Raw genomic sequence first — 26,538 nt, 5'->3', positions numbered from 1 at the left:
GCCTCTGCCACAATGTCACTAGAGTAAACATTACTGTATAATTGCTATTTATTTTTTATATAATAACACATTAAGGCAACTGTGGTCACATGTTTAATGACTTTAGTAAATTTTAGTACAACAATGTGAAAAGATATTTATATGTCAACTTTCCACTAAAAATGTTACTGCAAATCATTTCTAAAGAAAATAATACATTATTTCTCAATATATATTTGTTGTATGTTATATATATGGATTTGCTTAGTTAGATTAATCTTAATCTTATTATATTTATGAGATCACATGAAAGCAGCACAAAGAAAGAAAGAATCAGTGTTTGAAATCAGTGAACACAGTTTCTCACTTTAGTTACAGGTTACATATAAATGTCTAAACCTCTCAAAGAAAACAAAGAAAAACGAGCATTTGCTATAGTCTTGCCATGTACTATAACACATCACATTGTTTTTGTGGTTTTACCAACCTTGTATCCTTCATCTCCTGGCTCCCCGCGCTCCCCACGCTCTCCTGCAGGCCCCTGAGTAGACAATCATGCAGCTACATGAAAACATGTGCAATACATTGGCTTGATTCTCCTTGGCTGCAATCCTACTTGAACATAGTTACTTGTCAGTCCAACATACAGAACTTGTTCAGCTTCGTCAAAGAAGCGACTCCCACTTTAATGATCATACTCTGCACTGTAAATCCTAAAAATAAGGTTGTCACTTATTGATTGCAGAGTGAGGTTGTTATAGTCTTATTTTTTGTGATGAAAATGGGTCATTTTATAATATGTCACATAATTCCCTTTTTGTGCATACACGAAATTATTTTGGATTATTTTTGCCACAACCAACAGTAGATCTCAGTTTAACATCTAATGCAAAGGAAATAAATGCAATGCAAGGAAAATAAAAAGAGAACAATGCAGCTTTCCTAAACTATAAGTGTTTTTATGAAAGATAAAAACATTTTTTTTTCTATATGGCAGAGTGAAGATTGCATAAAAGCAGAGTTTGAAGGAAAGCAAGACCTACTGGTTCACCTAAGGGCCCTGGTGGTCCTGGAGTCTTATTGTCCTCGCCTGGATAACCCTGGGATGCATCACAGTCACAGTCACAATTTATGAAAAAACTCAAGTCAATACATTTTCACCCTTAAACACGTTTAAATTCTTTGGAAGCATTTTAATTTGGATCGCTAATTTAGATCGTATTACCTTTTCACCTTTGGGTCCTGGTGGTCCAATGGGCCCAGGTTTGCCAGGGTGTCCCTATGAAAGACACAAGTTGTCTTAGTTATACATAATAAACATAAATATGTTCTCTAATTTGCAGACTGGTGTTCTCAACTCAAAAATATCCTTATGACTCTGATCATGTAGTATTATAGTATTAAACACATGAAAAACTCACTGGATATCCTGACAGTCCTGGTTGCCCCTCAAGCCCCATGACTCCTGGTTGACCCTGAGAAAAAAAATAATAAAGTAACTACATGAAGCTTTTGTTTTATTCTACTTAAACATTATAGTGACTCTCACTTATTTAGCGTTCAACTCATATTCGCTGATATTGTTTCCATCTACAGTAGTTTTAGTTTGATTTTAAGGCAATCCAAGGCAAAAAGAAAAGCAGAATAAATGGGAACTAACAGGAAGGCCTCGAGTTCCCCGGGCCCCTTTCAGCCCTGCTTCGCCCGGTTGGCCGATGTCCCCTCGAGAGCCAATCTCACCAGCAAGACCTGGAGGCCCCCTCTCTCCCTGCAAAGATCCAAAAGATCAGTGGATGGTTACTGTTTTGTTTTTTTTTAAACGAGAACAAGCATTCAATGGGAGAGAAAAAACATGTGAATATAAAACAGTAAAATCAAGTAAGAGACTCAAAAATTGGACTCTGAAAAAAGGCAGAAGAAGGACAAAATATCAGTTTCTGAGGATGGAAACTGGTGGAGACATTACCCAAAAGTCCTGCTGTAGGGTGAAAGACTACTGAAGCACAAATCTACAACCCGCTCTATAGATTCGTATTTCTTAGGGTAACAATAAGACACATGTTTGAAACGTATTTTAAATGTGGAAGATCCTAACCTTCTTTCCGTGGCGTCCTCTGTTCCCTGGGGGGCCAAGTTTTCCTTCTGGGCCCTATCAGAACAACATGACATAAAACATGTTTTTATGCTTAGTGGCACAACTGACTGGACTGCTGAATGCCAACCCCTGGCTTAACTGCCTGAGAGAATTTTATAATTTAACCACTTCCTTTTGTGAAGGAAATCGGAAGGATTTGTTTTAGAAAACAACCAAAAAGTTAATCAAAGATGTAATCTGGTTGCATTCACTGAAAACAGTTGCATCTGTGGTATTATTATCATGACTGCTGTTCTTTTTGACTCTATATAAACCACATCGCATCTCCTATTGCTTTATAAAGACCTTGATGCTTTTTTTTTTACACACCACTGTTAAAATACTACATCTTTGTGATGGAACAAATGAAACCATCCATCCGTTAAATCTATCTGCTGATCCAGAGTCAGGAGAGTCCTGATGCTCGTCTCCAGTGCCGACAAAAGTCACCCTAAAGCTGGGATTCAAACCCAGAACCTTACGCGAAATCCCTGTTTCCCAGGTATTCCTGCTGGCCCTTGGGGCCCTGGATCTCCTTCATTTCCTTTGCATTAGATGTTAAACTGAGATCTACTGTTGGTTGTGGCAAAAATAATCCAAAATAATTTCATGTATGCACAAAAAGGGAAGGCAACAGTGCCACTGCCCAGCTTCATCTGCCATGAATAACTATGAGCATGATTTCTATGTAATTTTAAAATCTGACAGTACATTTTGGAAGGTAAAAAAATAACTTACGCGAAATCCCTGTTTCCCAGGTATTCCTGCTGGCCCTTGGGGCCCTGGATCTCCTTCAAGTCCTTTGTCCCCAGGCTCCCCCAAAGGGCCACGCTCTCCAAGGTCACCCTGAAAGATTCAGAGAAAGAGTGAAACTCATACCATAGGGTGTATGAGGTGATGAGTAAGATTCATGTTGTTCATGCAGAAATCCCATTTTTTCCAAACTCAACTTTCCAGAATACTTTGTTGTGTTTAGCCTATTTTTGGATGGAGGGGTGGATGCCTTTGGAAGTTCAAACATTTATTCATATTTTCTTTTTCCAAACTTAATCAAACAAAAAGCTACAGAAACAACTGAATATTCATTTTGTTCATTTCAGAAACACACAACCATGCACACACACACTCACACCTAGGGACAATTTGGAGAGGCCATGTTTTTGGACTGTGGGAGGAAACCGGAGTACCTGGAGAAAACCCACGCATGCACAGGGAGAACATGCAAAGTCCATGCAGAAAGACCGGGGCCGGGAATCGAACCCAGAACCTTCTTGCTGCAAGGCAACAGCTCTACCAACTGCGCCACTGTGCAGCCCCAGACTTTAATCTAAACTCTCAAATTTATTGAAAACAGGTTAAATAGTCTTTAAAAAAGGTTTTCCGTTCTTACCTTGGCTCCATCTTTACCCTGAGGGCCATCTTCCCCTGGGGGGCCAGGCGGACCCTGTGAGTGAATTACAGTTTGAAACAAAAACGTTTTTTTCTTGAAGAGATCTACCGGCTAAATCAGAGACGATGCAAGAAAAATAAAAAAGACTACTTACAGAAGCATGTTTTCTACTAAATATGTATTTCAGAGGAACAATTAAGATAGTAAACGTCTCAACTTAACAGTGAATGTGAACAGTACCAAAGCTGTCTTTGGAAGAACTGATGAGTGCAAACGTCTGGTTTATAATAGACCAATACTGTCATTTCTAACTAAAGCTTCAGTGACTTTAGATAAATTGTGTCATAAAAGAGGGTAAAACATCTTCACTTTCTGTGGCACTTTGACATATCATGTCCACAGAGTCTCAGCACAGCGTTTTGAACATCACAGCACTTGAACTTTATTTATGTGCACTGTAAAAACTTCACTTAAGATGTTCAGTCCATTAGTGAGTCAGCAATGAGACATTCACCGCACAATCTGCACAAGGACGTCTCTGTGGTGAACGACTGCAGCTGTCTGGGACACGAGGAAAGAAAGCACTCAGTGCCTCAGTGAGCCAGGAGCAGATTTTATGTAATGTGGTCAAAGTCATGAACTCTTGATCTTAGATTGTTGTAGATCCTAAGACTTGTTTAGATGTAAACAATGTTAAAGGTTTACACTCTGCTAGTGGCCTTTGTTCAACAGCAGCTTGAAAGGTGGAAGAGCAGAGAGAGAAAAGGAAGACTAGGATAGAATTAAGATTTTATAATATATGCTTTAACTAGGACACCTGTACTTGAATGACTTCTGATTGTTACCTCAGTATAATTTGTGCTTTCTTTTAATTTATTGTTTTACTGCACATATAATTTTGCTTGGCACAAATAAAGACAGATAAAGAACTGAATTCATGTAATAAACAATTACAAATTACAAAATAAACAATTAAAGCTGCAGTATATTGAGCTCCTCTATCTTCTCGGCAGAAATACACCGCTCAGTCAGAAGCAACCAATCAGAGCCAGGAGGAGGGTCTTAGTGCTGTCAATCATTCTCATGTTCATCCATTCCCCTTGATCTCTGCTACATAGTTCACCATGAATGCTAATGCTAGTTAGCATGGCCACCAGTGTCAGTGGATAAATAATTTTAGTGGAACATTAAGTCAGTTTTCCACCATTAGTACATTGAGCAGCGTTGATTTCCTGGCTCTGATTAGTTGTTTTTGGCAGCTGTGCATTTTTGCAGAAGGCAATAGTAGCTCAATGAGCAGGTGGAGAAGCTCCATCTTCTCACAGATTATCTGTCTCATACTGTCAAGACATGGAGACAGTTTTATCAAATACAGAAAAGAAAATTCTAAATGTATATATTTGTAAAAGTTACCCACTGCCACTTTAATGCAGTGGTGTCCAAAGTCAGTCCTCAAGAGCAGGTGTCCTGCATGTTTTAGCTCCTTCCCTGGTTCCACACACCTGGATCAAATAATGGCTTGTTAGCTGGCCTCTGCAGCACACCGACATGCTGAGAAGGTAGTTGGAGCATTTTAATCAGCTGTGTTGGAAATTGGCAGAACATCGGACCCTGAGGACTAGAGCTGGACACCAGCGCTTTACTGTAGTGTTTCTCAATTCGGGCCACTCCGAGCTGCATATTTTAAACGTATCTCTGTTCCAGAACAGCTGATTCGAATAATTGCCTGGTCTCCTCTGCATGCCATCAAGTGCTGCAGAAGCCTGTGAATCACTTTACTCAAGACAGGTGTGTGGCAGAAGAAAAAACACTGCAGAGCCTTTGGTGAAAACACATCAAAAGAAAACAGGACTAAAGTATCAGAGCACAGTTACAGTCAGATGTTTACACCCATCACAGGCATCAACTATGGGTTTTTAGGAAAGTATTTGAGTTGGATGTAATGACTACAGAACATACAACAGCAATGGTTGTGTGTTCTGGGGCAGGTGACAGCGCTGTTGCCGGGCAGAATACGGGATCTGGGTCTGAATCCCAGCCCGGGGTCTTTCTACACAGAGTTTCTCCATGGGCACTATGGCTTCCACCCACAGTCCAGAAACATGGCTATGACGTTAAATGGTGTCTGGTCATTTTACGTTTAAACCTTTCAGAGGTTTGAATAGTTCTGAGGTTAAATGTTACATCAATAAAAAAGCAGACAGTCATCAACACACTCCATTAGCAGGTTAAGCCATAAAAGGTCATTGTTTTAGAAGTTAGTTATTGGGAATTTGCTATATGAATTAATAATAATAACAATAGAGAGCTGAGTGGAAGAAAAAGTGTCATGAGCGAGAATTGTGAAGCAAAGACCTTTGAAGGCTTTTATAAGGTGTGGAGAGCAACTTCAACAGTCCAGTCACACACATGTATCCAAAACAGCTGTAGAGATTTATGCTGCATGGTACATTTTATTTTAATGAAAAAAAGTACCTTTTCAGTAGTGTAATTTATTGGTATGTACCCGTGACAGCATGAATTATAAAGCATCCACATAAAATGTTATATTATCCATACATTTTCTTTACACCCTTGTCCCTCAGTGGGGTCGGGAGGGTTGCTGGTGCCCATCTCCAGCTAATGTTCCGGGCGAGAGGCGGGGTCACCTTGGACAGGTCGCCAGTCTGTCGCAGGGCAACACAGAGACACACAGGACACACAACCATGCACACACACACACACACTCACTCACTCACTCCTAGGGACAATTTGGAGAGGCCAATTAACCTGACAGCCATGTTTTTGGACTGTGGGAGGAAACCGGAGTACCCAGAGAAAACCCACCATGCACAGGGAGAACATGCAAACTCCATGCAGAAAGACCACGGGCCGGGAATCGAACCCAGAACCTTCTTGCTGCAAGGCAACAACTCTACCAACTGCACCACTGTGCAGCCATTATATTATCTATTCGGTATTTTTTATAAAATCTTAAAGCTTTGCTATAACTCCAAATCACTCCACCGTGGAAAAACAACAGTCCTAAGAAAATACTTTTCTATGTCACGATAACATATGGATAACATATGATGAACTGAAGGGACTGAAGCTTTATAGTCAGCATCTATTGTCAACCTTGTCTAACATTTTTGATTAGCATCACAAGATAATGAAAAAGATGTTAACAGACATTGTTTATGAAATTAGAAATAGAAAGTTGTTTTTTTTGCTGGCAGGCGGTGAAGTCTCCCCCTGCTGGATTTGAGAAACAACACCAGAGTAAGGCTATTCCTTACTGGTGTAAAAAAAAAAAAATGCATGTGTATGAACATTTCATACACCGAATATTAAGCATGATCAGAAGGGAAAACATCAAATGCATCATTTTTAATCACTCACTCTGATTCCCTCCTGTCCCTGCTCCCCTTCAGGTCCTGGAAGTCCAACATCCCCCTACAGTAAACGCAAGAGACGACACATGACCGTCTGCTCATCAAACACTGAATAGAAATGTGTCAGCGTTGATAACATTCATGGTCATTAAAAAGCCTAATAATCTTTTTAAACTTTCAACAGTGTTTCCTGGAACAAACGGAAGTTTACACATTTCTGATTGCAGCTTTTACAGTTTTAAAAGATGTAAAAATGTTTCGATGTTTTGCTAACCTTTAACCCTGGCTCTCCGATTGCACCTGGTCCTCCCTCTACACCTGGAACACCCTGAAAGAAATACCCAAGAAGAGGAAGGAAGTGCACAAAAATGTAACAGTGCTGATTTTAAAGTCAATGTCAAGTAAAAGACAAACAATTTTTCATAAAAAGCTATGTTTAAGTACTTCAGGTCCCTGCTCTCCATTGGATCCAGGCTCCCCAGTTGGTCCTTTAGGTCCCTAAGAACAACCAATAAAACAATGGTCACCATAAAACAACAACCAATAAAAAAATGCTCATTTTATACTTCATGAATAAGTGATGATAAAGGAACACAACATGAAATAATAAGAAGTTATCTGAGAAAAGCAGCTTGAGTTCTGAGAATTCCTTGGATAAAGATGCTGAACATCGTCCAAAAACAAGATAAGACTCATTACATTACCAGAGCCTCCAGCTTTTCTGAATGCTCCCATCTTAAAACATGCCTTTGTCTGATTGTTTGACATGCTTTATACCCCTGAGCATTTGGTGAGTTTCCAGGTAATTCAAGAACATTGAAGATGGATCCAATAAAGTCTGGGAGCACCCAGGTGTGAAGAAGCGGGGAAGCGACATAAAGAAACATTTATCAAACCACTAATCTTCCTCATAAACAGTTTAGTTTTTAGTAATGATGTTCATCAGAGGTTCTTGAGTGTTTATTAAATACTTCCAACCCAGCCAACCTCCACTTTAAAAAGCCTTTCAAGCCGTCATCATTTTGTGTATTTTGTCATTATGTATCACAGATGAGCTTCTTGGTTGGTGTGTCGTTTGATTACAGTTTCCCAAAACAATGGCGTTCCTGCCACAGATGAGGATACTTACTGGTTCCCCTTGAGGGCCCCTCTCACCAGTGTTCCCTGGAATACCGGACTTTCCCTGGAAACAAACACAGTCGTGTCGACACATTCTTTCACTCAAGAAAACAAACAAAAGAAAATAACAACTCTCTTTGACCATTGCTATGGAGAGGGTAATTCACGACTGGACAGACGATCCGGTACTGTCTCATAATGTTTATTTGTTGAACCCAATCAACACATTGTCAGATTGACCCTGTAACCCAATGGCACTGGTGTAAACTGGGGCTCACTGAGTTATGTGTAATTAAGTGTTTTTGAGGTGAGAGTTAAGGGGTTAAACAAAGATTTTAGAATTTGAAAAAAAAGTAGTGATACCATAGTGCTGCTAAAAATACAGGAAAAGTTAGTTTCTTTCATTACTATTACTCCAATGGGTCATCAATGAGGAATAAATGAAAGGATGGTTAAATCCTCTACAGAAAAGAAGTGAGAAATGTTGAGAAACTGGAACAAAACAGTTCCAGTTTGGTTTTTCAGCCATTTTGATCAAATGTTTTCCAGAATAGTACAAGTACATTGGGAGGATGAGTGTGAAATTTTGTGTTTTGCTGCTAAGGACACAAAGTTATAACTTTTACCATGTAGTGAGTAAACAAACAGCACAGTGAAATATGCAGTCACACAATGTTCCATTTTTTTTTAATGTTTAAGCTGATACTGACTTTGTATCAGTTACACATGTTGCATAGTGTACATTGTGTGTTAGAACTGCAGAGCTCAAATATGTTTGATCGTGTTAAGCCTGGTTTATCTGTTGACCAAACCATGCCTTCCTGCACATTTCAAACAAAAGGCTGATCGTCTTAATAAGATATTAGTGGTTTTGATACATCCTTAGGAATGATTTTTAAAAAAAAAGGTATTTCACATGTCCACTTGTTATATAAAATCAACATTAAGTTCTACACATCCTAAAAAAGCATGTAGAGTAAGTGGCAGACAGTTTAATACTGCCCTGATTGGATGAATGCCTCTTCATTCAGCTCTTCACCTTAAATCTTTAAACCTGCCCTTCATGTTCCTGAAAAACCGTGTATTTTACCAACATGTATACTAAATAAACATTAAATACTGTTTATGGAATCAGAAAAAAGAGAGAGATGCAAATCTACAGTTGTGATCTTACAGTAATTGAGAAGCAGTACATAAAGAGACACATCAGAGTTCAATGAATTTGGTTTAATGCAATTACATCATCAACACTCATATGTAAACGGGGAGGCGGCTTTTGTCGTTTTTCAGTTCTACATCTAATTTCTGGATGAGATCAAAAACAACAAGGAGCTTGATGCAAAGTCCCAGCGCAAACATTAGCGTGACAGGTGGACGGAGCCTGGTGCTGCAAGGTTGGAGACCTTGTCCTGTCAGGCGACGGGGCCTGGATGATACCCGAGTTAAACGGACGGCGGAGTCCGGCGACGACAGGCGCTTAGATCCCGTAACAAAGTATGTTTTTATCTTTTTATTTTTTTCAAAATCTCTTTCTCTTTCTTACTGTTTATTCAATGTCACATGCTGTTTTTATTTTTTATTTAATTATGTAAAGCACCTTGAAATGCCTTGCTGCTGAAATGTGCTATACTAATAAAATTTGATTGATTGATTGATTGATTGATTGATTGATTGATTGATTGATTGATTGATTGATTGATTGATTGATTGATTGATTGATTGATTGATTGATTGGAAGGCCTGAATCGGGTCACTTTTAGTTTAACATTTAATCATTTGATTTTTACATTAACATTGCTGTGTAACGGGAGCATTTCTATTCTTCAATGCAAACTTTTTACATTCTTCTTCTTCTATTCATAGAGCTAACGTGGCAGGATGATGTTAAGGACATTTTTATCCATCTTGGCTCATTCGTGCATTCCTCTTTTTTTTTAAAGATGTAGCAAGGTGTTGATTTGGCTGCAACATAAAGTCTGTCATTAGTAATGATGCTTCCTTCTCATTCCTCAAGCTCTCTTTTGACAGGATATAATCCATGGAACAAAGAACTTCACACCTGGGCACGAAACTGCTGGCTGCATGAAATGTTTAATCAGCTAAGCTTGTGGAAATTCCTGTGTATGTGAATGGCTGAATGGCTGTATTTAATAAAATGACTCAAGTAATTCTAATATAATCCTAAAACATTAATGTCAATTACTTTGCATATCACATAATTACTTTCCAATTTGAAATGTATAATTTTTGCTTATTGGGAGAAACTCTAAAAACCTCCTTAATTGTTTCAATCATTTCAACATAATTTGCATTCTTAGGATTGAAGTTCTATTAGCAAAACAAAAGTAAAATAGAGAGTGGATTATACACTGAAATGCAGGAGAGAGGAGGTGTTGGGAATAAATTTGGACATGTAGAGAAACAAGAGTCCTTATGGAAATGCAGACACTTTTTTGGATAAAAGCTAAAACCACTGAAAAGTGCTGTCACTTAAAGTTGCCTTTACCGCTAACATTTAAACACATGTGAGGTAATCAGATTCTCTCAGAGCTCAAGTTTTGAAGGAGACGCTATCAGACACAAGATGGCGCCATAACTCCACAGTAAAACGAGCAAAAGCTTCTAGTCTCCAACCCACATGATACAAAAGCTTGTCAGAGTGGCGTTGCTTACGATTATGTACAGGCTGCAGATATTTCTCATTTTATACTGGGCAGCCACTGTAAATCTGCAGCTACTCTAAAAATGACATGCTCGGATAATAGTTTTGCAATCTAATCTCAAATATTAATCGCACATTGGTTTGAGCATTTTGAGAGATGCTTGAATGTGCTGTATGTGTGGTTGTAAGGACATTTGGCCAAAAACAGAAGAGTAAACAACCTTTGAAGCTGTAAAAGTAATTACCAGATTGAAAAAGTACAGGAATGAATGTGTCACTGTAGATAAAAGCAACAGAAACATTAACTATGCAGCTGATAGTTACTCCATGGAATAAATAAAAAATAAGCTATAAATTGTACTGCTGATGTATTTTAGTATAATCGCTTGGAGAGTGCATATGACTCCGTTTCTGGTTTTCTGTTTGATCTTAGTTTGCTTTCTTCTCCCATCTGTGGAAAACTGGCTCTTTTATCATTTTTACCTCCTTCAAAACCTTACAAGAAATATAATCCATAAACTGCTCAAGTGGAAAAATACGTTTTAGAACATAAAAACACTCAAAGCTGAAACAGAAGTCTCCCAAATCCGTGTCTCTGCATCTTCTCCCCAATAACACTTTGTTGAAAACACAAAAAAGGACATAAGTCCCAGTCTAAATCAAAAAGAAAACATACACGGATATTTAAACAAGTTGCAAAAGTTGTTCAGTTTGCCCATGCAGGCTGGGTTTGATTTGCTCAGCATTTTGGGATTAAAAGGCATCGTAAAGTGGCCCATGTTCCTTGTTAATAATGAGACAATGACTATTGTATGGAGGAAAGCAGTCACAGTGGACTTAAACTACTGCTATTAATTGACACAAAGGCAAAATCATAACCAATGAACAGCCTTGCTCATAAAAACACCATGCCAGTGAATGTTTACAAGCAATCATCTTCAATGTAATATTTCTTTTGCAGTTTAGTGATAAATAATAATTGTGGGTCTGATAATACAACAAGCATCTTCAATAAGTTTTAACAGTCAAATATATGTATGAAGGCTGTAATCAACTAATATTTGGTTAGTTGACCAAGTTAGTGTTGCATTGTTTGATTTGTAAGACCATTGGAGTCTTTGAAACAATAAGCTTTTCTATGAATCAGCAAACATCTTTCACTATATCTTATATCTTGTTTTAAGTAGTGTCCATCAGTTGTTTTATAAGTTTGGACTCTGGGCCAAATCAGAACGTTATTTATTCCAGAAGCACCTTTGATGTGTGTTGGAGATCAATGTCCGGTTGAGGCACAGAAATCTACCAATATATTAATGATGTTGTGCAGAAAACCAGCTGGGAAACAGATTCCTATCACGACTTTTCTTGACAGTTATTGCCTCATTGTTTGGTTTGAAAGCTTCATTTAGTCTCCTTGAAAAATACTTCTTGCTGCTGTGGCCAAAACAGCTCCATCTTTGTCTTGTCCAACCAGAAAGCCTTTCTTCAACGGTATTTGGCTTGTCCATTTGACAGGCTGCAAATACGAGTGTTGACTGAAGATGTCCTATTTGGAGGAAGGAGTTTTCATTGGTTGGCGCCCTCTCAGTCCATGCTGATGTTAAACTCTTCACAGTAAAAAGTGAAACTGTTGCTGTGGAAGTTTCCAGTCTATGAGCTCCTTGAGCCTTGGCTGTTCTGGAGTTGTTCCTAAACATCCCAACTAAATGTCCTTTGATCAGAGAAAAAAGTTTGGGCCAGATGAGTGTAACTCTGACACAGCTGGGTGTTCCAGCCAGAGCCATGATCCCAACACACTGAAGAGTTGCTTTCGGAATTACAGAGCAGGATAAGATTATGCTTTAGGAATGGCTCTGACCTTAATTATAAAAATTTGTGGATTGCAGTTAAAAGCAAGTCTGGCAGGTGTTTAGAGCTGCGCTCCTCATGGTGGCAGCATCCTGGAATAACCCGATTACTTTAGCTCTAAATTGTTCTTTTTATAGACTTTCAGTCATAATTCTTTGGGTTGAGGCATTGGGGGGTTTTCTTTGGATGCTTTGCAGCTTGAAGGATTTTTGTTCTTACTTTTCTGACTTATAAACTGTGGCAACAAGGTTTTGCCTTCAGAACCGAGAGTCACTGTTAAGCATCTCAAAAGCTCAAAAATACCCAAACTGACATCCAAAATCCAGACGAAATAAAAGAGAAGAACCAACCAAAGAGCAGAGACAGGATGAGTAAGTTTACACAGTCCCTTCCATAAACTGATCAGCTTTCTAATCGGATTTAAAGAAGAGCAGCAAAAGCAAATGAGGTGGATCAGCAGTGTGAGCCAGTATCTGCTTATTGTGAAATATTATCTCTGCTGTCTAGATAATAAGCTGTTATTTATATACAAAGCAAAGCAGACCAATTTTAGGATAGAATTAAAAGCCTACAGGTAAGGCAAGGGAGAAGATCTGTTTCCATCTGTCAGCAGGCTCAGAAGCAGAACCAAATCCTCTTTAATGAAAAACTTCCTCCTGGATGACAAGACTGGAGCAAACTCTTAAATTATGGTAAATTGGGATTTGCAGGTTGGAAGAAAAAAGGAGGCAGATGGACTTTATGAGCGTGTTATTTCACTGTAGCCATAGTGACGGGGGATGTGTAGGTGGTGATTAAATCTGTGAAAGAACAAGATTTTACTTACGGGTTTTCCAGGAGGACCTCTTTCTCCGGGAACGCCAGCTTTGCCCTTTGAAGAGACAAAATCAGTTAAAAACAGTTTAAATCAGGTCAGGGCTGATCACATCAACACCACAAAACCATTACCAAGACATTCGGTTTAAATCTGGGACGGTGACGCATTTGCAAGCATGAAAACAAGGATGAAGAAATTACATAGGTATATGTAGGTATTCCTCTGAACTGAACAATCCTCTTACTCTTTGGTATATTTATTTAAACATATCTAGAAAAAATACTTACTATTAATCCTGGTTCTCCTTTTGGTCCAGCTTCCCCCTTTTCACCCTGGAAACAAAGAAATATTATTGAGTTTTTCTTTTTTTTTTTCCTTAAACAGTTATAAATACATATTAATGTGCTGAAAATCAGGAAATAAATCTGAAAGTAAGAATTCCAAAGATAAGATGGTTATGAATGCTGCCCATTTATTGCTACATGTTTTTTCCTTTTCCACATATACTCTTCGTTTATAAGAATATGGACGTTGTTTACCTTGGTGCCCTCAGGTCCTGGTTCTCCTGTTGCACCATCTGGACCTCGGGGTCCCTGCATAACACCAACATGAGGTTTACTCAAAGAGTATGATACATGACTTTGCAAAGGGAAGCATTGATAAGTGAACAATATACAGCTCTATCATTTCTTGGATGTATTATTCTGGACTATGCTTCATTATTATATTGCCAGTGGCTTTCAAACTGTATATGCGCAATGTCATAAAAAAACGCTAAACCTTAAATCTAAGCCTTAGCATCTTGTTTTCTGCTATAGTCTGAAATTTCTCACATGTCCTACAAATATTTCTCAAAATATCTCAGTCTCAGCCTTACTTCCATGTTTTGTATGATGTCAATATAAAAAGCTAGCAAGTGATATAAAATAACTATCCTTAAAATTACAGGATAGATAAATCAGACTAAACATTTCCTGTTTGAGGTTAAGGTGTGTCAAACAAAAAAATTATTTCTATTTACTAGATGCTAGAAAAGTTGGAGAGAGAATTCTATGTTAATATTCCTCAAATTCAGGAGTTTAAAAATACACCTGCGCATAAATGACATGGATATAATGATAAATGATGAGTGAATTCCCAGCAGAAGTTGGTTTTGATATAGTGTATATAATAAGAGTTGGAGAAGTAAAGAAATTCAGCAATTTCCATGCTGCTGGGATGAAAATTTACAGTTTTTCAACATACAAACCCCACAAAACCTATTTTGAATGACATTTGGGAACAGAGAAGTTATGAGTATCAGTGTAAAACAAGGTTAAAAAATGTATTTTATCCCATTCCTTAGATTTAAGATCCTTTCTGTGAGATGATAAAGAAAGTCCTGAGGTTGGACAAGTTCTCCATCTAATAAATATTTCTTATTATGGTAAATCAAATGTGAAACCAGGAACCAGGATAATGTGTAAGCAGTTGACTGCAGCTCTGGTTCTCCATGTTTTCCATGCAGGCATGAATCTACTCAGCTGAGTAACTTCCTCAGGATGTAACCAGATTCATCACAGGCTGTAATCAGCCATTTATGTGATTCAGGTGTGTTGAGTTCAGGGAAAATCTCATTCATCTGGGAAGCTGGCTCTTGAGGACAAACGATAAAAAGCAGGTTTTTGTGTGAGCTAAGAATCCTACTTAAATATTTAGCTTTTGATGGAAAAAAAAATAGATACACATCTAATACCTACAGTTATCATTTCTGCAGTAGCTCAAATTGTTCTTTGCATTTTCTTTTTATCTTATTTTTTCTGAGTTAAGTGAAATGAACAAGTACAAATCTGTGAAGTAAAATAAAAACTATTTGTCACAGAAACTGTTTTGTATGTTAAGATTTCAAATACAACTGAAGCAGATTTACAAGTTAAATCCAACGTCACACATGACAAACTTTTTACTGGGTGGTCAGGAATTATGTATAATGTTACCTTACACATCGCCTTACTACCTCAGAAGTCTAAAATGAAAAAATAAAACACACTCAGGGATAAATTATCTCTCCGTCTTGCTCTTCAGGGTCATTTTTCTCCTAGCCAAAATACATTCATCAGAAGTTATAATTTTTTCCTCCAGTGTAACTTTCAAGCCTGAAAAAAATGGAACTGTATGTGCTTTAGTTTTATTATGGAAATAAAGCTATAAACTCAGCTGCAATATATAAAGAATTGGTTCTGCAATAAATTGAAGACATTTTCTTGTAAACGTAACATGGTCCTACCCTTCTCCCTTTCGGCCCCCCGATTCCTGGACTGCCCCTCTGTCCCTGAGGACCCTGTAAATCAAAACAACACATTTAAAAAAAAAAAAATACTGACAAAAAAAATGACCAATAGTTTTCAAAAATAAAAAAAGAAACATTTCTGAAATATTTTAAAATTAAGTACAAAGAATGACATTTTAATTCATTAAAAAGTCTGATTTGATGATTTTCATTGCATTTGTTATTCATTTTTTATTTATCCAGTCATTATAAATAGAATAGAATTATCCTTTATTGTTCCACACTTAGGTTCTGGGTTCAATTCCCGGCTCCGGTCTTTCTGCATGGAGTTTGCATGTTCTCCCTGTGCATGCGTGGGTTTTCTCCGGGTACTCCGGTTTCCTCCCACAATCCAAAAACATGACTGTGAGGTTAATTGGTCTGTCTAAATTGCCCCTAGGTGTGAGTGTGTGTGTGTGCATGGTTGTGTGTCCTGTGTGTCTCTGTGTTGCCCTGCGACAGACTGGCGACCTGTCCAGGGTGACCCCGCCCCTCGCCCGGAACGTTAGCTGGAGATTGGCACCAGCAACCCTCCTGACCCCACTAAGGGACAAGGGTGAAAGAAAATGGATGGATGGATGGATGGATGGATGGATGGATGGATGGATGGATGGATGGATGGATGGATGGATGGATGGATGGATGGATGTTCCACACTTGGGCTGCACAGTGGCGCAGTTGGTAGAGCTGTTGCCTTGCAGCAAGAAAGTTCTGGGTTCGATTCCCAGTCTTTGTGCATGGAGTTTGCATGTTCTCCCTGTGCATGGTGGGTTTTCTCCAGGTACTCCGGCTTCCTCCCACTGTCCAAAAACATGACTGTCAGTTTAATTGGTCTCTCCAAATTGTCCCTAGGTGTGAGTGTACATGCATGGTTGTTTGTCCTGTGTGTCTCTGTGTTGCCCTGCGACAGACTGGTGAACCCACTAAGGGACAAGGGTGTAAAGAAAATGGATGGATGTTCCACACTTTGTTTTCTGTGCAAAGAAAACAATAAAATACTGTATACTAAGGCCATACATGTTGATAATTTGTGAAAATACTTACAGGTGAACCCTGCATGCCAATGTCTCCAGGACCTCCTGGTGATCCTGGGTAACCCTAACAGAAAACAGAAAAAAAATGATTGAAATGTAGGCAGGTAGATGCAACACTGTGGCATCATTTATTTAAATGGGTGAAAGACACAGTGAGCTTCATATAAATACAGGCAACAGTAGAGATTTAGAATAAATCCATGATTTTAGTAGGTCAAAGCAGAGTCCGTTACAAAAATGATTTTAAATTTATTTCACACACAAATATGTAGAGACGTTAAATCAAGTTAATCCCTGTTTATGCACCTATCATTCAGTTTATTCGGCACTGTGTCTGACAGTGAGATGAGAGCTGAAGGCCCAGAACCACAGATCTGGCGTTAATCCGAAGCCCAGAGACAGAGTGGGACCGAGGCCAAGCTCTCCTACAGACTCACAGCTCTGCAGCAGACAGAAAACTGGGCAGCAGCAGATATTCTTTACGCTTTTTTCTGTATGGATGAACTTAGTCAAAATAATATACATGCCAATAATTTTTCCACTGAATGAGTTTATAGAGTAAAATAACATATTATCCTCTAAAACAGTGGTCCCCAAACTATGGCCCGCGGGCCAGATCCGGCCCGCCTCCACATTTGGTCCGGCCCCCTGAACGATACCAGAGAGCATTTAGATTTTTATTTTCATACCGTATTTTCAGGACTATAAGTCGCTACTTTTTTCCTAAGCGATGAACCATGTGGCTTATATGTGGATTTTTTTTCAACCACCAGGGGGCTCTTTAGCAGGAAGTGAGTCATTGGAAGTAAAATTTGGAAATAAAAGAAAGCCCATTAAAACGGAATTAGATTTTAATAGGGAACTGAAATTTGGGAATGTTGTTGATCAGTTAAATAGCATTGAGGGGGAAAACGAAGATTTTTCGTTTTTTTTAAATAATACTGGGATCATTATGAGAATTTGAGGTATAGATATTGGGATCCAGTAGATGGCCGTAGTGGAACAATAATGGACGCGAGCTGCCGTTGAAATCTAAAGAAGAAAGCGTCTATTTTCATTTAGCACATGCTAGTAGCAACACGAAGAATCAGCACTTTTACTGTTACAGTTACCGTTCGGAAACTACCGTAATCAGTTCAGTTAAATCTAAACTTCATCCGTAATAAATGTGATATTCAATTGACCTGTTAGGACCCAAATTTTGGGTGTCTGTTGCTGCATCGCTGTGGAAAACCTGAAGCGGCAGAGATATCTGCGGCTTATATACTGTTTTTTTTTTTTTAACTTTGCGACAGATTTATTTCATAAATAGTGTTATTTCCTGGATTTTTTCCATGAAGAACCCAGAGAGGGTTATTTGATTGTGCTTTCTGGAAAACAATACATTTTTACATTTAGGCACTCCTGGAAACGTCACACTTTTTCTGTTACAAACTGACTCTGGCCCCCACCAGAGAAAAGTTATATGGCCTTCACAGGAAAAAGTTTGGGGACCCCTGCTCTAAAAGGTTTATAAAACAGAGTATAAGCACTTAATGATCACTTCAGTGCAAAAATGTAAATGCTGTAGAATAGAGCATAAGTCTCTACCAGCACTAACTTGCCAGTCAAAGTTTTGTGAGGATGTTTAAAGGAACATACATATTTTGCAAACGCTGATGCTGAAACAGCGTTCAGGCTTTTCTGTTTCATTAAAATCTCCAACAACGTTCCTTCCTGAGGCCTTTTTCCATTACATGTATCAAAGCGGACGCAGACGACAACACTGTCATCTTTTCAGGTTTACACATTAACCAAATATTAATGCCATTGTTAGTTAGGGGTGCAGCAGTTCTTCTCGTCATAAAAGATAAACTGATGCATATGTATCCAGTTTTAAACCCATATTCATGCACAAGAGGAATGTACAGAACTCAATGTTCCACCACATAACTTTTAAAGAGTCGGCCATAAAAATACAGTAGAATGAAAGAACACGGTGAACGCAGACGAATCAGTGAATCAGTCCCTTTGTCATTAAATCCTGATGTCTGGGGACCATCTGGTCAATGTGCTCCGTTGACAAAACGGTCTCAAAACGATGACGACTTAAAAAAAAAGGAATAGTTTCCTCTCATCGGGATGTTACACCACATTTACAACTTTGTCATGTTAGAGCAATCAAATATATAAGTTTTTTAACAACTATGTTCTGTGTGTTTCTGAAATCTGATCTTTGGGGAAGAATAGAAGACATAAATTATTCTGTGAAAGTAAACCTTGACGTTCCCTTTGTCAATTAAGAAAATAATTTATGTTTTAATTTAAAATTACATTTAAATATGGCATGGTAGAAATATTTATGCTTTCTCAATAAACAATGTAAACATCTAAACTGGCATTCAGACAAATCACACCTTTGTCACAATAGCTAAGCTACTTTTTTGCATGTTTCTGCTAGCAATTTGACAACTTGACTCTTGAAAAATATGGCTAGCGGCCACGTGGTGCAACATGTGTTAGCATTGTTACCTGGCAGCAAGAATTAAATGTTCTGTGTTTGAATCCTGTTTTGTCTTTTTGTGTAGAATTTGCACAATATTTTAGTCTGTTCAATTCTGTTATTGCTCTGCTGTGCATCAACATGACAGGATGACCTAACCTTTCAATCTGCAGAAGATATCATGTCTGTGATAGCCTAAATGAGCCTGGATAAATAGCAACAAATCTAATCTTTACTATAGAGTTAATTACCTAAACGGTCCACCTGTTTTTAGCTAAATGTTGTGTAAATGATCTCCAATTTAAAAATCCACTTTCCCACTGTTAGAGCTTTTTTAAATTACATCCGCTATTAGAATATTGACATTTGTGGAGAAAGGTGAATTTTAGGTGTGATAACATAACTAGAAAACTTCAATAAAATATGGCTGACACTGTGAGAACCCAATTAAAATTTGTTTACAATCGTTTGTGACTTTACTCACCGTGGGCCCCTTCTCTCCGGCAGGACCTGTTGGACCTGGTAGCCCCCGGTCACCCTGGTTAAGGACATCGAAAGGAAAAGAGGTTCATGTTCATGTTCATGGAATTAGCGAAAAATTGGATCATGTTGTGTATTTTTGAGTGAATTTGTAGAATTTTGACTTCTCAATTGAAACACTTTTTTTAACTCACTCCTATTCCAATTTCATTTCATTTCTTTTCGCTGAAACCATTTTAAAGTGTATGTTTTTCATTAGATAAAGACATTTTATTATTTAAAATGGAGATCAAATCAATTAAGACTGCCTTTTCATAACTAAAAATAAAATACATAAATAAATACATAAATATTTCTTAAGTAAGGTGAAGATAGAAGCTTTTTAAGGCATTCATATGAAAATATAAAGATATTTTGATAACGTGTCAGTGATTTTATATCTAAAATAGAGCACAAATAGGTGACAGAAAGACCAGATTCTGCCAATATCCAACAGTAAACCTGCAAACATTATGCATTTTCTTTTCACAAACTGGGTAAAATCCATGATTGTACAACACAATAAGTCCACTTTTGTTTCTTGATACACACTTCCTCATAGCGAGCTGAACATTTTAAACAAAGAGTGTGGCAAAGAATAAAAAATTATGCATAATGTCAAAAGAATTTGTAGGCTGTCAGGGTACAACTGGTGCTGACAGTCTGAATCAGGAGCAGAGGTTTGTGGGAGAGGAGTTGGAGGACAAGCAAGAATCTGACAAGCAGATGGCTTCTCAACACAAGAACATGTTCTGACAAACGGGCCTTCTGGATAGGAAAGACAGGGCAAACAGGTTGGGATAGAGGGAGGGAAGGCAAAACCTTGGGTGTTCTTTTAGGAGATTCAATAAAAACACTTGAAAAGACATATTAGGTCCATGTTGAGCTGGAAATGATTGTTTAATTTAAGTATTTTAAGAGAAAAGATTTTCAAATGTATTTTTTATGTTCAACTTAAACCTGTTTGTTTAAGGTGACATGGCTTTGACGATGCTGCTATTGATGTGGATGTGAGAGTGTCGAGTGTTTACACAAGCATGTGTTGGAGTCTCTAGTCCAGGCTGCTTTGACATGGGCTTAATTATAGCGGTCTGTTGCTGACAGGCGAGCAGCTGATGCTGCCTGACAGCCTAATGACAGAGAAACACACTCCTTACCTTTTCACCGGGAACTCCCATCACCCCAGTTATTCCAATTAGGCCAACTGGACCCTGGAGAGAAGGAGGAGAGGAAAGCAGAGAAGACGAAAGCGTGTTAAACACAAACACGTCAGGAGAAAGTAACACGGGTTGCATCCCAGGCTGCCGCGATGCAGGGAATGCAAAACGTTTCAGGTTCCAGTGAAATGTTTCTGCAAATGGGTGAGTTTCATTCAGCTAAAATGAAGTTTAAGTAATGGATTGAGAGTGTTAAAAATATTAGAAAAATCTAAAGCACAGCCTGAAAACCTAGCATTTTATTTAAAAAAAACTACTAACCTGATTCATTTCTATACTTTTAGAAATGTTAGAAAAGGTTGTGGACAAATACAACCTAACAACCTAACCCTGTGAAGCTGGAAATCAAAACATTTAGCATAAAGAGCTAAGTGATGCTACCCAGGAAGAAAAGAAAGCTCCAGTAAACACATTTTTCCACTAACCAAGCTCTTCCGATGACAGCTCCAGAACTGATTTACAACACATCTGATACTCCTTAATGAGGATTTTACAACAAAGTTAGAAATGTTTAGACAATTAATGAGAATGCTGCTTTAAATGTTTATCTAGTAAAATGGAAAAACAGACAAGAGACTACGGGGTTTGAACAAGGTGTCTTTGCAACAAGGTTTCACAAACTTGTTAAAATATTCTATCACACTTCATCTTAAACATTTTATCAGCTGTTTGCTCAGGACATCTAAAAAGTCCTCCATAAACTTCCATCTCACCTCTCCTGACAATTTTATTGAAGATGTTGACCAACTCTAACTCTCCTTCTCTCTGGACTCATGTTTTGTTCCTGTGGGTTAAGTTGTATTGAGTGTAATTTGTTTGCCTTTATAAATTTTATATTTTCCTCCAAACACTGCAGTTTTAAGGGACAAGTTGTTCAGCTCTGCACTGGTTTCATTTGCATCAGTGACTTTACACAGAGAGGCTGGGAGCTGCAGCAGCTTGCACAGTCTCTCTGCTACTATTCGTCAATATCTTTGTTAAAACTGGAAATTTCTATGTTTAGTCTGGATGTAAACTATAGTAATATAAAAGGTTAGGACCACAATTCTTATAGTTTACGGCACCAAAACTACTTGAGCAAAACCAAGACTGTGCTGGGCTCGACTCATTTCATGATGTTATGGTAATATTTCATATGCTGACACAATTACACACCAATATGAGTAAAAATAGTTGGGCTGCACAGTGGCGCAGTTGGTAGAGCTGTTGCCTTGCAGCAAGAAGGTTCTGGGTTCGATTCCCGGCCCCGGTTTTTCAGTATGGAGTTTGCATGTTCTCCCTGTGCATGGTGGGTTCCCTCCAGGTACTCCGGTTTCCTCCCACAGTCCAAAAACATGACTGTCAGGTTAATTGGTCTGTCTAAATTGCCCCTAGGTGTGTGTGTGTGTGTGTGTGTGCATGGTTGTTTGTCCTGTGTGTTTCTGTGTTGCCCTGCGACAGACTGGCGACCTGTCCAGGGTGACCCCGCCTCTCGCCCGGAATGTTGGCTGGAGAGGCACCAGCACCTCCCGACCCCACTAAGGGACAAGGGTGTTAGAAAATGGATGGATGAGTAAAAATACAGTAGTCTGACAATGGTGGCCTGCATAAAGTTTTATGGCAGAGTTTGATTTATAGTGTTCACACAGTGAACACACTTTCTCACTGTGTAATCACACTTCACGTTTTCCTGTATCTCAGTGTGTTTACATTGAAAGCTGTAAAAAAAAAAAAAAAAAAGAGCCTGAAAATGAAACAAACTAGTAGACAAGAAACAGGCCACTAACATAAACACTATAAAGCTTTGTTCCTTTTGCAATTCTGCAGCTTCGCCAAAAAGCCTGACAGCTATAAAATGCCGCTCATATATCATCACCGCAGAAGGATTAACCTGCTGAATTCATGTAAGCACCAGTTGACGGTGAAGACGTACAGTCTGCAGATGGACGCACGAGAGCACAAGGTTGAACTCAGATCCCTTAATCTACACAGAAAGTTGGCGACATGGCAAACTGATCTGTATAACTGATTCTGTGGTTCGGTGGTCTAATGTGGATGACAGAAATTGTAATGTAACCGTTGGGATGTTTTCACACCTGATAGTCTGGTCAACTCAGTTCGATTGAGGACCAAAACTGAAACATTTGTTACATTTTCAGCTGATATGGTTTGCTTTGGTCAAACGATCCAACATAAAAAGTAAATAAAAATGGAGTGGAGTTATATTTTAGCACTTGTAGGGATTCTCTTTTGTTTTGGTGAAAGACCATCACCTACTTCTCTCTCTAGCGTCAGACTCTTAGTTAGGGCATATTTACCCACAATGCCCTGTGCTATGATTTGCTTCCTGCATTTGGAGTAATTTCCAGTCCAGTTGCATCCACATCTGCATTCGAGCCGCATCAGAGTTGTCTTCATCTGAGACCCAGGTTTGTAGGTGGGACCAGTGTTTGTTTTTTTGGTCCAAGCTTGCCATTCATATCTCCCCAAACAAACCAAATTTCTAGGCAAACGAACAAAAGTTTGCATAAAGTAGATAAAATAAGACTTTGCTGTTGGAGTCATAGAAGTGGGACAGCGTGCAAGTCTTCGCAGGCGGACATTTTCAAACGTACGGTTGACTTTAACAAAGCTGCATAGTGAATCTTTTGTGTGTTGTGGTTCTAAAACAGTTCCAAGCTCCTAGTAAAATTTCACTCAAGACATTTTACAGATAAGGAGTCACTTAGTGAAGACAGGTGGTATTAAAGCATCAACCCTTTCTCAGTTTCAGTCACATCTTATTTATCTGAAAAGTGATGTTATGGGATTCATTAGAGCCAACATATGCTTAAGAGTTTCTTTCTCACTGCATAGCTCCATGGTTCCTGTTTGGCTTCAAAGGGCCCTCTGTTCAGTAAGTGCTTAATGCCTCTCATATGTGCACAGCAACAACACAGTCCAGCTTGCTTGGCCCAATTGGTTGCCTCTACTATCCCCAGAATGCAAATATTAACATTAAGGGGCCTACTGGAGGGACAGGTCTTCTTCCAATGTTCAAAGTAGCTGTGTTTGTGGAAATTTCACAAAAAGAGACAGAGAAAAAGTTCTTGTTGGAAAACTCTCAAATCTTAAACAGATATACGATTTGCTTTAATTTATTTAGTTTTGGAGACAGGAATAGGATGTCTGATTAAATTGCATGAGGGAAGCGTGAAGACAATTCAAGCAATTAGAGGCGTGGGAAAGTCTTACCAGTGGTCCAACTTTTCCAACATCTCCAATGTCTCCTTTTTCTCCCTGCAAGGAGAAAACATCAAACAATTTTACTACTTAGCTACTGTAGTTAAAGAGATCTCTATAATCAGTCCTCTCCTAATTTGGCAGTATGCTCGCAGGATATTAAGTGTAAAACGGGACACACACATGGGCTGCACAGGCCTGTGAATAATTTGGTGTTCCATGATGCATTTCATGACGACGACCATGGAGGAAATAATTTCCCCTCTTAATTAAGTCCATCTTTACAGCACAGACTAAGTGTTTAAATGGATGGAAATCAAAACAAGCACAAGATAACCACAGAAAGACAGATTAAGAAGAGAAAACCTAACTATACTAACGTAACTTTGTGTGATTGAGTTTTAAAGCTTATTAATTAGTTGTCGCCTATTAAACACAAGAAACACTCACAGAAAATGTCAATAAATTACTCTAAAATAATACAACCAGACGAAACATTAAAAAAAAAATCTGTTTGACATATAGAAGTGAGCAGTGAGGAAAACATTTCCAGCTGTGGCGTAGCCGGGTGGCGTCTTGCCAAACTGGTTGGCTTCCAGCTGTGTCACGTTTGATGCCAAGCACTGACACGAGGCAGAATCCACCTCTGTCATTTAATACAGCAATTTAAAAAATGAACGAATAAATCATTTAAAACCATGTACGCATAAAAATTTGATATTCACATACAACTTAACCTTTTATTATCAGTGTGCGACCTTTGACTATTTATCTGTTTTAGATCAGTAAATGATTAATTATATTTGGTAAATGCCAAATTTAGGGAATACTTTTAATGCTTACATACACGTACGTCATTTTTGCAAGACCCCAAGTGCTGATGGCTTTGCAAGCTTTTAGCAGCTTTTAGCAGTTAAGTGGAGGAGAGGATCTTAGAGCAACACCTTAAACCCACTGCTTCCTTCCTTCAAGAGATCGATGTAAGTACCAACCCAATGAAAATGTCCAGTTAATCAGTAGATCAGTTCAGTGAACCAGAGGTGAAAGAGTTTTGACTCAAAATGTCCGTTTTAACCCCAGATGGTGATGGAAACTTGTGAAATGTCTTTTTACCAGAGAAATGATTCCTCTGCTGACATGACCATCAATGCCACTCAGACAGGAAGAAATCATTACTGCAGAAGTAACAATAAAAGCTTGATTATACTTTGCAAATGCACTATGGGAAATTTGACATCTTGATGTCAAAATGGAACTTAAATTTAAGTGTTTTGGCATTCGAATAGGTTTTATTAATTCCAGAGGGAAATTCATAAAAACAGATCATTCATCAGAATAATCATTGTTATATTTGCAATGATAAACAGGGACATTTTTAAATTTCATTATTCTGATTGTGAATAATAGATAAGTGGTGGCAGTATTATGTTGTTGGTATGTTGCCATCATAGCGACACATTACGGCAAAACTTTAGGAGTTAAATCTTTGACACAAATGGGCATTTCAAACAATGACTTGCAATGATGCATTTAAATTAGTTATAATGTGGCTGAAGAACAATAAACTTTATGTGTGGGAGAGGAAATCACATCACCCAGAACTTAGTCTCATATAAAATGTATAAAAATTTGGACACAGCTTAAAAGTTGTCATTAGTCATCTTCAATTGCCCAATAGCTTGGCGAATCTCTTACGGTGAAAAACCACAGAATGCCAAATCAATAACACCACCAAAGATTTTAAAACAATTGTTTCATGACACACACGCACAAACACACACAAAAAAAAGTGTCATAAATGCTTACCAGCAAGCCTTCAGGTCCAGGTTCACCTGCATGACCTTTCCTCCCAGATCTCCCCTTCATAAAAAGTGTCGATCAAAAGAAGCGGTGCCGTTTATTTAATATCATCCAAAATCTAAACTGATTATATGTGTATGTGCATATTTAGATGAGACTTCTTACAGTCGGGCTAATGCTGCCAGGTGGGCCGAGTGGGCCTTCATCACCCTGCAGAAACACAGTACAGCCATTAAAACCAAAACACTTATAACAGCTGCATATCTTTAGGTATGAATAACTGATGTGAAATGACTAACAGAAGCACACTTGATAATATAAAGAAATGTGGAACTTATTTTGCCCAGCAGTAAAGCTTAGAGAACAAAAATAGCTCTGCAATACTGATGCCAGTCCAGGCAATAAAGTTGTCATCCCCCGTTTTCTGTAAGTCAACGTAAACAGAACTAAGAGCAAATCTCCATATTCATTAAATTCTCTACCGCGTCTAGTAAATCCTAAGAGGAATTCCTAATAAACCAAACTGGAATAAATTCTAATGAAAAAGATCTGCAATTCAGTTTAACTCTTACTTCTGAGTAATGCAGGTATTGGCCAACTCAGCACCTTTGTGAATGTGTGCCAACTCAATGCTTCAACACAGCATAAAATTGT

General features: G+C 38.3%; 1 protein-coding gene across 1 annotated transcript in view; it reads right to left on the bottom strand.

The window, feature by feature from the left end:
* The window catches only part of col24a1 (collagen type XXIV alpha 1), an 84,934-nt gene that overhangs the window by 12,895 nt on the left and 45,501 nt on the right, over positions 1–26,538 (bottom strand). Inside the window, exons 22-43 of the mRNA XM_017304551.2 lie at positions 26,050–26,094; positions 25,891–25,944; positions 24,097–24,141; positions 20,824–20,877; positions 19,632–19,685; positions 16,676–16,729; positions 15,590–15,643; positions 13,863–13,916; positions 13,611–13,655; positions 13,333–13,377; positions 8,007–8,060; positions 7,322–7,375; positions 7,152–7,205; positions 6,885–6,938; positions 3,504–3,557; positions 2,852–2,959; positions 2,075–2,128; positions 1,640–1,747; positions 1,401–1,454; positions 1,205–1,258; positions 1,023–1,079; positions 467–520 (exon numbers count right to left, since the gene is read on the bottom strand). Coding sequence (XP_017160040.2) covers positions 467–520; positions 1,023–1,079; positions 1,205–1,258; positions 1,401–1,454; positions 1,640–1,747; positions 2,075–2,128; positions 2,852–2,959; positions 3,504–3,557; positions 6,885–6,938; positions 7,152–7,205; positions 7,322–7,375; positions 8,007–8,060; positions 13,333–13,377; positions 13,611–13,655; positions 13,863–13,916; positions 15,590–15,643; positions 16,676–16,729; positions 19,632–19,685; positions 20,824–20,877; positions 24,097–24,141; positions 25,891–25,944; positions 26,050–26,094 — 1,263 coding nt within the window. The remainder of the gene's footprint in view (positions 1–466; positions 521–1,022; positions 1,080–1,204; positions 1,259–1,400; positions 1,455–1,639; positions 1,748–2,074; positions 2,129–2,851; positions 2,960–3,503; positions 3,558–6,884; positions 6,939–7,151; positions 7,206–7,321; positions 7,376–8,006; positions 8,061–13,332; positions 13,378–13,610; positions 13,656–13,862; positions 13,917–15,589; positions 15,644–16,675; positions 16,730–19,631; positions 19,686–20,823; positions 20,878–24,096; positions 24,142–25,890; positions 25,945–26,049; positions 26,095–26,538) is intronic.

Source organism: Poecilia reticulata, chromosome 4 (genome assembly GCF_904066995.2).
Source record: "Poecilia reticulata chromosome 4, P_reticulata-male-v2, whole genome shotgun sequence".
NCBI lineage: Eukaryota > Metazoa > Chordata > Actinopteri > Cyprinodontiformes > Poeciliidae > Poecilia > Poecilia reticulata.
The sequence above is the reverse complement of the archived record's forward strand: the minus strand, read 5'-3'. Positions and strand labels throughout refer to the sequence as shown.